The sequence below is a fragment of the Cydia amplana genome, chromosome 13 (assembly GCF_948474715.1).
Source record: "Cydia amplana chromosome 13, ilCydAmpl1.1, whole genome shotgun sequence".
NCBI classification, from domain to species: domain Eukaryota; kingdom Metazoa; phylum Arthropoda; class Insecta; order Lepidoptera; family Tortricidae; genus Cydia; species Cydia amplana.
In genome coordinates, this window is record NC_086081.1 from 11,974,115 (window position 1) to 11,988,061 (window position 13,947).

The window sequence follows — 13,947 nt, forward strand, 5'->3', positions numbered from 1 at the left end:
AGGTTTCATCTCCAGTAACTATTCTTTGCAGCACCTCATCAGGATTTTCACCGCACAGGTCAATAAAATCGGAACAACAAGCTACACGCATGTCTTTTTGAAGCCGAGTCAGCATTCGCGGAACCCATCTTGCACTTACTTTTGACATATTAAGATGGTCATGGATAATATCATGTACGGTACCAATAGACAGATTGGTTACTTGTGCTATAGATTTTACCTTCACTCGACCATCTTCCAATATAAGTTTTTCCACTTTATCAATATTTTCTTGTGAAGTAGCTACTACAGGCCGGCCAGGTCTAGGGTCGTCTTCAACACTCTCCCTTCCACGTTTAAACTCGCTTGACCACTTTTGAATGGTAGATAAAGAAGGAGCAGACTCACGGTAAACACAATCCATTTCCTCTTTTATGGTTTTTTGATTTTTACCCTGTTTTGTCAAGAATTTTATCACGCATCGATGTTCTAATTTAGTTAACATTGTCAATTCCCACATGATGTTCATGTTTGTTCAGCAATTGCAGAAAAACAAAAGAACATCTCGGTTCGAATTATACTTTTTTTTAATGTCAATGAATAAACCTTAGCGGCCAGTAACGAAAGAAATTTTAGAAGAGGTTGTAAGATATCAATACCGAGAATATTTTGAACGCCCCTCGTATGGTGTAGTAACGGTTGAGTTTTAAAATGTATTGGGACTTGTCACCGAAAGTAAAAGCATGTTTTCTCAAAAGAAGTCCTACTGTCTTACTGACGTTGGCTTGCTAAAATTACAGCAACATACAACTATTAAGTTACGAATTAGACGAGATTAGTTTTTTTACTTTTATATAAAAAGTTTCAAAATATGAACTTATGAAAAATTATTATAGAATTTTTTATTTTTATTAAAACCACACTTTTCAATTAAGTATAATCTAAACTAAAGTAACATAAATGTCTAAAATATGGTTTAGGATCGTAGGTATATGTCGTATTTATTGTTAATTATTTCAGGGACCGTAATTTTCTCCCTGCCACGGGAATCTTAACCACATCACTATGCCTACATGTTTAAAGCCTTGAGACGCCGACTGTAATGGGTTACTACTAATATTAGGGCTGGTATTAATTTAATGGGTATTTATCGAATGGCACAGGTGCAGGATACGTGGATGTGATTAAGCGTGCTATTAGGTAAAGCTATTATTAAACCTTATTATAAGTAGGTAACAAAGTACTTATAATTCGATATGTGTAACCCTTTATGTGCTATGTTCAACCCTAATTGCATAATTTTAGGGTTATATTTATTTATTTTGTGTTTAATTGTTATTGAAGAAGAGTTAGTTTTAAGCCTAATTTTCTTGCTAATTTGCTTGTTAGATCTTAGGCATGTTGAGACTTTCTACTTCTTAAAAACTGTATGATGAAAGCATTAGAAAAATTTACCCAAATCGTTAACTTGTCTTGTTCCCGTTTTTGATGTTTCTGATCCTTTTGGTACACGGAAGTGCTCCAATTGGTACAATTTACTTCAAGAAATCAATAGTTGACGTTTACCTTATTAATATTCCAGGGGAATGATAGATTGGTTCCGTCTCTGTTCGCCAGCTAATCAGGTCGCGTCCTGACAGCGTCATAGATTAAATAATCTATATGAGATACGTAACATAACTTTTAAGAAAATACGATCCTGTGTTATGTGTCGGCGCTCGGTTACCTCTCACCGCTGGTTGTAGTCTGGTCGTCGATCCCAGCGGATAAAGCTAACTATTCTTTACTACTACTAACGTCAAATGATTTGGTAGGTAAATAAAGAAAGAAAGAAAAAGCAATTTATGATGTACTTCTGATGGTCACTGGTATGCAAAGATTAACCAGAGCATTTTGAGTTTAATTTAAATTTAAATTACCTATAGGAAAGTGACATCTCAAATGTGAGGAATTAATTGCTAAATAATTTAATAAATTTGATTTTGGTCGTACATAAAACGTAATATAATATAATTTATTAAATTTATTGATTTATTATTTATCACTACATAGTATAAAACAAAGTCGCTTCCCGCTGTCTGTCCGTAACATGTATGCTTAGATCTTTAAAACTACGCAACGGATTTTGATGCGTTTTTTTAAATAGATAAAGCGATTCAAGAGGAAGGTTTATGTATAATTTGTTAACCGAAGAAGCCGGGGCGGGTCGCTAGTTTTATGTAAAATAAGACCAATGCCTAGTTCAATTTCTGCCGCAATAAAATATTGATATACAATAGATTACATTTGATATTTGGGTTTTTGCTTGCCTTGCTATATCTATAACATCGTATATAATCCGTGGCATGTCTAATTACTAACATTGAAACAGTGACACGAACATACGATCTCTAAGCCGTCGCGGAGATTTCGCCGTGGTCATTAATTTCCCGATCACGCCCGGCCCGAGCGAAATAATTAAACAATCCCACAGTGGGGTTGCCAGGCTAATCAATTTGATAAGGAAACGATATAATCTATATAAATAAATAAATATATGAAGATCAGCGGCGCTAAGCGAAATATGGGCGATATCGACATTAATTTTCCGTTTAAAACTTTTTTTCTTAATTTCAAAAGTCGCCGACTTCTAGCGCTGTCACTGTGGTACATCGATTAAGTAAGCCTTGAAGGCAATAACTAATCGATAACAAAGTACATACTTAGATACAAAACTAAATAAGTGGGTACTTAGATACATATGTTAATTTGATGCTTCATAAGATTTAAAAAATAAATTATTTCACTGCTACAAATAATACCTAAAATATAATCTTTTTAACATAGCCAAAAGATCCTCGCGGTATTTCGTTTTCATAAAGAAAAATCCCTCTTAAGAAGTGAATGAAATCGAATTAAGAACGGATGAATATCGAACAAATACGCGAGGGCGTAAACAAAATTCTTTAATTATCTTTTCATATTTTCCACGCAAACGAGCACAGGGCCCCAGAAAGCCGTCTCAAAAGAAATAATCCCGCAATCCAATAAAGATTTCGCTTCGACAGGCCTAAGTGAAAACTTTTTTGCGATCCCCGAACAATATAAGTTTTATTCCTCCAAGTGGTATAAATTCCAAACACAAAGTAGCTGTTACCTCTTTATTGCTTTTCATACAAGGGCCGAGTTTAACGTATAGATTTACCTGTTACCGATGGCTATGACTTTGCGCGGGTTGTTGGCGTTCCGACACGAGTAAAGGTAAATCACCTTTTTCACCAACGATACAATATTGTAGATCTCATGTAATATATTATGTTTCGTAGAATATAGTATTTTATACAATCGTGTTATAATGGAGAGCTTTTCAGTCGAGTACCGTGTTTAGGCAACGAAGCTTGCTGAGTTGCCTAAGTAAAGGTACGAGATTGAAAAGCTTGATTATATCACTATTGTATACAAATACTTTTTCTACGAGTCAACAAAAATGAATATTATAGTTGACTAAACTGTATCGAAATAAATATTATAGTTGAGTTGGGGTCCCATAGTGAAAAAAGTATGCGATTTCACTTTGGTATACGAAGTCTTAATTCAAGCATTGCAGTCGACGAGTAGAAAAATGATATTTTATGTTGTTTGTATTTATAAACTCAGACCTAGATTATTAAGAGATTTAGATGTTCATTTGTTGTTTTTTATAAAGGCCTATAATATATACAAGACGCGATTTACTGATTTATAGCACTTAAAAGTATTACTTATATCTATAAATTTGTTTTTGTTTATTTTGAATGAACATATTATTATCAATCCGGCTGAGATCAGTTCATTATTTAAAATATTTTTAAATTTAGAATATGCCTGCTGAACACGATACATATGCCTAAATTATGTTATTGTATTTAATGATATTTACAGCATCGTATATGATTCTTGACACGAACCTGCTACGACACAGTACTACTACGAGCTTAGTTTAACATTGTTTGATTTAAGCTAAAGATCCTAACATTAGGTTTAGTTAGAATAACAACATTAATAAAATTAACGTTGTCCTCGTAAGTTTCGCTGACTTAACCCTTACCGTTAAGTGCGTAGTTTTTCAATTTTACGACGCACCCGAAACTTGATTGGTTCTCACGGATTTCCCCTTATCTTCAGTGTTCTCATAACTCGAACATATCAAACGTAATAGAAAATCGTACGGGCAAAATGAAGATCGTTAGAAATTTATTCGTTTTTGTAAGTGGGGTTGGATAAATTTCGCGATTAGCAGTTGGAACGAATTCGGCAGGGCCGTTATATCGCGATTCGCAATATGTATTTTATAGACGCCGTAAATCGACAAGCGCGGCTTTTTAACGTTTGCCTACGGACCACAGATCACTGTCACGATTAATGTACCATAATACAAGACGACTCACGTTGTCTATATTCATTAAGTGTAAAAACGCGACTGCTCTTTTAATTTGCATACCTACATGTTTATGTGAATTACACACATATATATATAAACGAAACGAAACGAAACGAAATGTTTATTTGCCAGAATACGTATATGTGTCATCATAGGGTGTTTCACTTTTGTATGGAGAAAAAAAAGTTGAGATATTTTTCCTGACTTTGCTCACCAATCGAGTCTCCCCACTCTAAAAACTATCTATTTCAATTTTCATAATAATTGCGTGAAAATTAACTATTTTTTTTAATAACAAAATATAATGAACTGATACTAAAATCTAATGGAAAAACTGAATTTTGCGTCTAAAACACGATAAAACCACTTTTCCTTTGGAAACAGGTGGAAAAACTGAAATATCTTATTTGGAACATTTATCGAGTAACCAAAATCCATGTTAAGTACTAATTTTAAAATTGATTTATATGTAGAAGGTTCAGTATCACACTACTCACCGCTTTGATGGTAGCCGCTTAAACCATTTTCTACCCTCCGATGTAGAGTCGTTGGTTATTTGAGAAAACTTTGTTGATGTTGTGCAACCTCTAAATATTCACCGATTTTAATTTTTTTTGTATATAAATCAACAAATCAATCAGGAAGAACCAGAATTCGAGCAAAGTCAGATGAAAATCGAAAATTCGGAAAAATGAAACACCCTAATGTGTCAACATGGTTGGTCAACACGTGTGTTGTAACTGTATAAAATAGTCTTGAAAGATTTCGAGTGGTGAAGCTCATGGCGAATTCTACGAGTATAAGACCGCTTTGGTATGATGACCGCGAGGGTTTGTAAACATTTCATAATATGGAGTCCAAAGGAGGCAGTCTATGCTACGAACATTCGGCTCACTTTTACGAGATTCGTCGCTCGAAATTTTATGTGACTATCAAATGGATAGGCCCGCTGCTCCCTGACCCGTTTGAAAATGTATGTCTCCAATCGATATGAATAATTGCCTGTTACTCTTATAACGCAGTTCTCGCAGTAGTAAGGTTTTGATAGCAGTTAATTCAAAATTCAAAATTACATTTGTTAGTTATAGCTTATGATTTAAGTATGTTAGCAACAATGGGTAACCTAATAAAATAAAATATTTAATAATTTATAACAAAAAGTGACTTTGTCCGCTGACCCATTGCCCACAACAGAGGACAATCTAGCTTATTAGCTATCATGTTTAGAATGCTGTTGGTACTCCCGCGTACTCTGTCAAGTAGTGAGGCCGTTTTCTTGCGCCACACTTAGGGTTTGCAATCTGAATCCGGAATGTATGAAATTATCCGGATCTGGATCCGGATCCGCGGATCTTCCCATACATTTCGGATCCGTCGTGCAAACCCTAGCCACACGGCATCAAAACCGTCCGTGCGCGCCTCGTCGAACATGGACGATGCACTGCAGAAACGCGGCAGTTAATGGTGCTGCGATGAAACTTTTCTTCAATTGTTTAGATGTATCAACATTTCGTTCGTTGCTAAGCATAGTACCATAGATAGCAATAACATATCTTAATAACGATTATAAAAAAAATGTATTTGTGATTTTAAAAGCGACGCTCTTAACTAATTGACAGAAAACTTTTCTTCTAGATATAACAACGTTATTTTTATCATTACTTTTATGAGCCTCAAAATTTCTCTTACAAGCTAGAAAAGAAACGTTTTTACATTGTATTTTGGCGAAATATCAAAACAAATGACTCACCGGTTATTTATCCCATAAATGTTATATTTGCGATGGAAGGTCGTTATTCCAAACACGTTCCAAAGGTGTATTTTTAAAGCAGGCTTTCTCGGTGGCTAGCATTAGGGATGCCGCGGCCGCGCCCTCCTCGAAACTTTCTCGGCGCACCTTTTGATATTCAATATACTGTGGGTCCTAAGCAATCCTTTGATGAGATGTTTTATGCAAAAAACGTTGGGTGCCGTTAGCGGGGCGCGAATAAGCGATCCAAACTGAACACATTAGTATTCTCAAACCCGCCCGGGACCGCGGCCTCCCTCCAGTTTTGGGGGAATAAAAAATCAATGTTTATTTTCGTTGAACGCGATTCGAATGCTAATTACGGGCATAACTAATTGCTTGTGTTTGTGTGAAGGCGCGATCGTTTTGCAAATCGCCCCTCGAATCATGTGCCAAAACGGGATTTCATTTTCTGGCAATTGAAACTTATTATGACACTTGTTTGCGAACCATAATTGTTTCGGTAATGTAAACAGATCGTTAAAATCTTGGCACGATACGAGTAGTAACCGCTACACTGCAACGTGATCCCTGGGGTTAAACCGGTAAACCTAATAATAATATGATATTTTAGTGAGCTGGGTTTAATGAAGCCTGGAAATTTAAATCCTAAGGGGGTTTAAAGGGTAGGTATGGATACAATTACTGAGGTAAATTTAGCTATCAATAATAATGTCGGCACTGCTGTGAAAATAATGATGCTACATGAGTTATCAAAGTTTTTAACACGGGCCCAGGTGCTTGCTTTACATCATATCCTTTATGTGTAGGAGCAATAGAGGCAGCTCGCAGTACGGGCAAGCTAAAGGTGTTACAAACTATAAATTACTTGGAAATTCCGTTCCGGAGCATCGTATCGCGGGTGGGCGATAAATATTGTTCAGTTTGGTCCTGCGGCGGCGTGCACGTCAATGTAGCTGGGTTTTGAGACGCCCATCTTAACAGTTCAGACCACCTTAGGGTGCCACAAAGAATAAGTAAATATTCTTATAATCAAGAACACCATGGACTACTTTGTATGAAAATATCCATAGCATAGCATAGCATATTGTTTTAAACAATTCACATTTGCACTAGATACAACGTAGCAGCCCTAAGATAAATGTAAGTCCATGTTAGAAAAGAATCTTAGATAAAGATATTCGTTGGCCACAGCGCTTAAATAAAGAGTTGTAGTCGTTTCCATTAGGGGCTGGCTCGACGTGGCCGGACTACATTTTCTCCCGAAAAGTTCGCGCTCTTCGCACAAGTTATGCACAAACTGTGAGCGATCCCATCAATTGCCGAGTAAGCCTCTGTACGTATTTCGGATGGTACGATACCTCAACCATACCTTAGCATATCATTTTGCGCGGTTCGCATTTCATGTTTATGGCAAAACTTGGACTTCATGCACTTAGCCAAATGGGTTTCCGATACTTGTAAGCGCCTGTATCCTAACTGTATCGCTATGATCTATGCATGGGAACTTATTTTGTGAGTTATCGTCTACATTACTTCAATGGCGGTATAAATATTTCGAACTTTAAGCGCTTAGGCTGCAGAGCAGAAATATTGCGTGCGCTAACTTTGTGGCGAGCACTTTCCTCGTAAATAAATATTATGGACCGTGGAACACGTAACAAAGTAGCGTACTTATTTAAATATCAACTATGTAGTACAATATGGTGCAGGTAACACCTAATTTTATAGTCGATGCGGTAACCAGGTACTTTAAAATCGGGTCAGCGCATTGTCCATAATTTGAGCGTTATCGAGGTACATTTACATCAAATACCGGCCGTAACATAATGTTCCATACACGGGTTTATTGCAAGTATTTGTTCGCCATATTATAACGAAATCAGGAGCAGATTTACGTGAGCAGCACACAGACCGCCCGCCGCTTCCAAACGCTGGTAACTACATTTCAAAACATCAAAGGACATAGCGTTTGGCGACTCTGAGCTTCCATAATTATGTCATCAAATAGCTATGAATTTTCCAACTGTGCGGACTGGGCTGTTAAGCCGACTGTGAATTATAAATCGTTTTTAATAGTACCGCCGGCCAGCAGGCACATATCAAAGCGTAGCGCGTCTCTGCAATTTGATTTCTTGTGGCTAATTGCTGAGCTTGGCTCGTCGTTGTTTTTAGGTACATGTTGAAACGCGACGAATATGCGACAACGCTGATTGATTCGTAACCTACGCTGCTGGCTGTAATTACTATTGTGAGGAATACCCAGCGAAATAAACTATTATTAATTCTTTTGTGCAAGAAGTCGGTTAATAAGCCTAATTGTGGAACAAAAATTGTATCTATAAGTATATTATAATAGGTACGTGTCTAAAAGAAAAGTCTGACAAACATTTTTTAACAAGGACTACCTATATAATACAGTGAAACCTGGATAAGTGAGACTTCAAGGGACGAGCAGATTTGTCTCACTTAAAGAGGTATTTCACTTACCCAGGCTCTCAGTTAGCCAGGTACAAATAAATGTCTGTCTCATTTACAGAGGGTCCCATTAATAGAGGTGAGAATAGAGGATATATTTCAGTTATAGAGGTTAATAAGGTATTTTGTAATTATATTTTTTAAGTCAGTTTAAATATTTCTTTGAATTTATTTTGAATGATTCTCCAAAGGATAGATTTTTTCAATTAAATTTGATACGGACTTCATTGCGTCTTAGAAATGTATTAAATGAAAATCTGTTTATTCGTGTTACTTATCAAAATTTCAGCTTTCGTTTCGATAGTTTTAACTACATAAAGTAACTAAATGAAACTTGAAGTCGTTTAGACACAATTAAGCAAATGCGGAATTTGTGCATAGACTAAGAGTTAGTAAGAATACGGAAATTGATCAATAAAGTCCAAGTTAAAGAGGTCATAGATTGACGTTATCTCAGATATAGAGGTCAATTCCTATACAATTCTAAAAAAAACAATTAGGAAAATGTAATCTTATAAATACAGTCTCAGTAAAAGAGGTAAAATACACTCTCTGTCTCACTTATAGAGGTAAATGTGACTATAAAATCACAACAGCTAATCCCAGTTATAGAGGTTCGTTTTTTCTCACTAACAGAGGTAATTCAGTGCTAAAGTGTCGGGACCGCACCATGAGTCCCAGCTATAGAGGTTTCTCACTTATCCAGGTCCCACTTAACCAGGTTTCACTGTACATGGTTGAGTTTTTAACGTTATAATTTTCAAGCAAGTGTAATAAGAAATATTTTATTTTGTTTTTGACCCTACTTCTAAGAACTTTTTGATTCACTCTCGTATATCGTGTCGTGAAGTTCGACGGTCGATCGAACGGGTTAGTGGCAACGTTGAAGATGAATCATAATTTTCGGTTTTATTAAAAACCTTAAGTTTAAATTACCTACTTAATTAAAAGCAATAGGTATTACATAGAGGTATCTCGCAATATTCAGTTATAAATCAATTACGGCTTTCTCATAATATCGTCCCAGGAACAGTTATTAAGTAACAAATCTTCCCATATTATAAGTTCCGGTGTCTGAGAGGATTACGTACAAGTCGAATAGTTTGGGAGTTCGTTTGTTTATGCGAAGTAATTCAGGAAACTGCGCGACCGATTTGGGAAATTGTTTCGCCATTTGAAAAGTTTACTCCACCCGTCGTACGCCATAAATTGTATCGCTTCCAACAGGAGGAAACATTAAAGCTATTTCAAATACTCAAGTGTGAGAAGTTGATAATGTAGTAATCAAATAAGTATTTAATATTCAAGAGTTTCTTAATGGATGTTATCCCGAGTGTGCGCTGTGACATACATTTTGCGAAGGCACCTCATAATTACATTTCGAGTTCCTATTTCGATGTTGATAGGTGCGCATAAACACAACACACTTTGTTGTGGGGCCTGTGTTCGCCCGATATGCAAACATTAATATGTTCTTCATTTGTTTACAAAGGCGCCCTTGATACTAAAGAGTCGCGGCGTTGACGTCTAACTCGGAGAATTTAATTAACTTCCTTAACTTCTAAATACTCTTAACGTCTTTGATACCTCGGTTCCCTTTCACTGGCAAACACGTGGCTGGGTGTGCACAAGACAGACGCTGTCAAACTTATATCGAGCGGGGAGACGAGGACGTTTCAAAGTTGTAGCAACAGTGATTTAGGCGTGATAAAACAAACGAAATGAAAGGGTAAAGGCGCGTCGCCCGCCCGCGCGCCGCTACGCAGGCCGCAATGCAGGAACATCACGCGGTCGTTTCTCATTGTCTGGTAGCACCTCGAGCGCCGCGGCAACTTTCCGCCTCTGCCGGTGCAGTTTAATGCATATTATAACGCGGTAAGCACTCAAAATGGGCTAAGCGGGGAGGCAATATACTCGCAGACGCTAGTGCACGAGCATATTCTTTATTGAAAGAGTAAACTGTCCTTTTTCACGGGACGCCTCGGGCTCTTTGTGACGGCCGGAATTTTGTGCAACTTATTTTGCGCTCGAGTGTAAATAATAGCGGCGTAAAGTACGAGAACATCGGGTTTTTGGGGATTTACTTTTTCTTTCTTTTTGCGGTTTAAGTACACGGCAATGCGCCGGTGGCTAATACATTAAACACTATTGTCGGAGAGAGTAATGAGGGGGGCGTTCGGAACAAGGAAGCTATGCTGTATCGTAACATTGTGTAGATAAGTTAAAGTAATTATTACGGTACGTGGATATAGCTCGGGAGGGAACGTCAAAGGGAACGTTTAAACAATTTAATATTCTACACACAAGCATTTCAAACGCCAACTCAAACGTAGCTCTCCTTTTGGAAAAGTTGTTCCGTAAACGAACCCCCCCTTCGTTAGATATCTACGTGAGTTTAATCCACTCTGCAGTGTTACGGGAAGGCGGTCGGGTTGGAACGATTTTGCTGGGAAAATTGGTGAAAATTGCAACAACATGGGCGAAAATTACCACTTGGAGGCGTTGTTTGGAGTGGCGCGTGGAATTTATGCGGCTTGTGCAGTGTGACGAGTAATGAACGCCTCCTGTGGATTCCACATTAATATGAATTTTCTACGAAGAGCTGCGGTCAGCAAGCATTGGCGTTCTTATACTTGTAAAGTTATAGGTAAACCGCTCAATAGCATCCAACACCGTTTTATACTACGACAGCCTTTATTTAATGTATGTATTTTACGTGAGTATATACAACTCACAAACGTACACGCAACTGAAACGAGGGATTAGACTTTCATATTCAAAGTATAAAAAGAGCGTTGAAGCGTGGTGAACGTGAGGCGTCTTATATCCTCTTTCTAATGGGTATGTAATCTGTGGTAACTGGGCCTCAGTGCGGCCGCGAGTCCGGCGAGCCGTTGCCGGCGCGAGTGCAGGGCATAATGTTTCCACTCAGTTTATGCCCAGTTTACATCGCATTATAGGAGTGAGCTTGTACAGTCGCGTTACGAGCTAGCTTTCTGTATTAACGCTACAACAATTACAGTTGTTGCATTATAAACAAACATTTACGTTGCACATACGACGATTTATACGACTGGAAGTTTTGAAATGACGTGTCTGAGTAAATGATTTTTATTTAACTACCTATTTAAGTTTTTGATACTGTATTAAATGTACTAATGGCGCTGTACCGATTCCAAGTTTATCTCGAATGCACAAAAAAGCTTACGATCATGCTTTTAGTCAATAAATCGCAAAGCTGTCAAAAATTTGGTAAACGTCCGGTATTTTGCTACAAACAATCATGTTTTAATCGGTTTTTCACGTTTTCAACTAAATCCCCTGCTTCATAGCCGTGTGCGCGCAACCGAATGGCATCCAGACGAGAATCCAAACGTCCAGCCGTCACGTGCTAGACGAATTATGGCCTTTGAGTCACTTTCGCCTCCACTTTTTAATTTCCCTCTGCGTTGCCGTTTTTTAATTCGTATGCTTTTATGAAATTTTATGTGCTACCGTGGCAGTGAATGCGGACTTATTGTTCGTGGCGACTCCTTTTGGAATGTGATTGTGCCGTGCACGGGATTGGCTGGAGTGCTCGTTCCGTGACGTTTGCTATACACATACGCGCGGGGTAATTGCGCGAAAGTATAATTGGTTTCATTCCAGCTATGCTACTGTGGATAGATTTATGCAGTCATTGGCTGACGCTCTTTGTTTGTAACGGTTGAAAAGGTGTGTTTACATTCAATACAGCCTTAATGAGTAGCAACATTATTGTGAAGTCCTGAAACCGCATATGTATTAATGAGATACCTATATTTATAATGTAGCGCGGTTGCCATATGTAAGGATACAAATAATAGACTCATAGACTATTGTCAAACGAGTATGATAGTGTGTTTCAAGCTCAGTGACGAGCTCAAGGGGGACTAAAAATTAGAATAGAATAGAATAGAGAATAGAGTTGGATAGGGAAATATTAGGAGAGGCTGTACAATGTAATGTGATTGAATTAGTGGTCTGTTACAAAACTGAGTGTAGGTGTACCTCAAGTGGTTCAAGTAAAGTAAATAAACCATATTAACAAAGATCGAAAAACAATCGATTCTCTCTAGCTTACTTGGAAGCTGTGTAATTACTTAGGCGGCAATATAAGAAATATGTAATAAAAGTATGTTCTCAAAGATATGTCAAGTCAAACACACACCAATTTCAACGATCGCTATAAGAGGTACAAGAATAGTTTTTATATTATCGTCAAAACTGTATTAATGATAAGCTTCAATATTTCAATTCGCTGAGACGTTGGATCGATGAAATCCTGTACTCAATGTTATGTTCGATTCCCACTTAGTTTAACGACTTCTGTACAGACAAAGTCGCAAGCAGTGGCTAGTGTTTTATAGTTATTAGGGATTAACTTACTTAAGCGCTGGTGGCCTAGCGGTAAGAGCGTGCGGCTTGCAATCCGGAGGTCGCGGGTTCGAACCCCGGCGAACCAATGAGTTTTTCGGAACTTATGTACGAAATATCATTTGATATTTACCAGTCGCTTTTCGGTAAAGGAAAACATCGTGAGGAAACCGGACTAATCCCAATACGGGCCTAGTTTACCCTCTGGGTTGGAAGGCCAGATGGCAGTCGCTTTCGTAAAAACTAGTACCCACGCCAATTCCTGGGATTAGTTGCCAAGCGGGCCCCAGACTCCCATGAGCCGTGGCAAAATGCCGGGACAACGCGAGGAAGATGATGATGAGGGATTAACTTACTTGTGCCAGCATAGTACACGGTGTAGTCGAGCTGGTGGCCCATCATGTCGACCTTGACGCGGTCCACCACCAGGCGCGTGAAGAACAGGTCCCTCTTGTAGTAGATCGGCTTTTCGTTTTCGTGCGAAACCGCTGTGTCCATGAGCGGGTGTGATCTATTGAAATAAAGAACGCTGTTAGCCGAAATTAAAGCGCGTTTTCTTCTTTACATTACAAAAATCTTATTACTAGTAACAAAGTAAATAAAAAACATCCCAATGTCCGATCTGCCTTATTTCATTCATTTCTAAACAAGTTTGTAGGTGCCAACTGATGGTAATAGTAGGAATAGTGTACCTACTTAAAGTAGTCGGATCGTCTTCTTATGTAATTTGTCAGCATATATTATTTTAAATAATGAGTTGAAATCAATTTATAAAAATATGTATTTTTCATTAAAAAGGCGGTTAAACATTTACATTACAGTAAAAACAAGTCCTAAGATAACAAAATACAACATGCATCTTGCAATCTTGTACCTTTGTTTATGGTATTGATCGTGCCAAGACAAGCGTATTGTATAGAGATCGAAACCTTTGAAATCAGCCGCC

The 13,947-nt window shown here is 37.8% G+C and overlaps 1 protein-coding gene across 1 annotated transcript in view; it reads right to left on the reverse strand.

Annotated features, from left to right (window-relative positions):
• Window positions 1-13,947, reverse strand: part of LOC134653604 (semaphorin-2A) — a 151,685-nt gene that overhangs the window by 13,195 nt on the left and 124,543 nt on the right. The window contains exon 10 of the mRNA XM_063509001.1: window positions 13,358-13,512. Coding sequence (XP_063365071.1) covers window positions 13,358-13,512 — 155 coding nt within the window. The remainder of the gene's footprint in view (window positions 1-13,357; window positions 13,513-13,947) is intronic.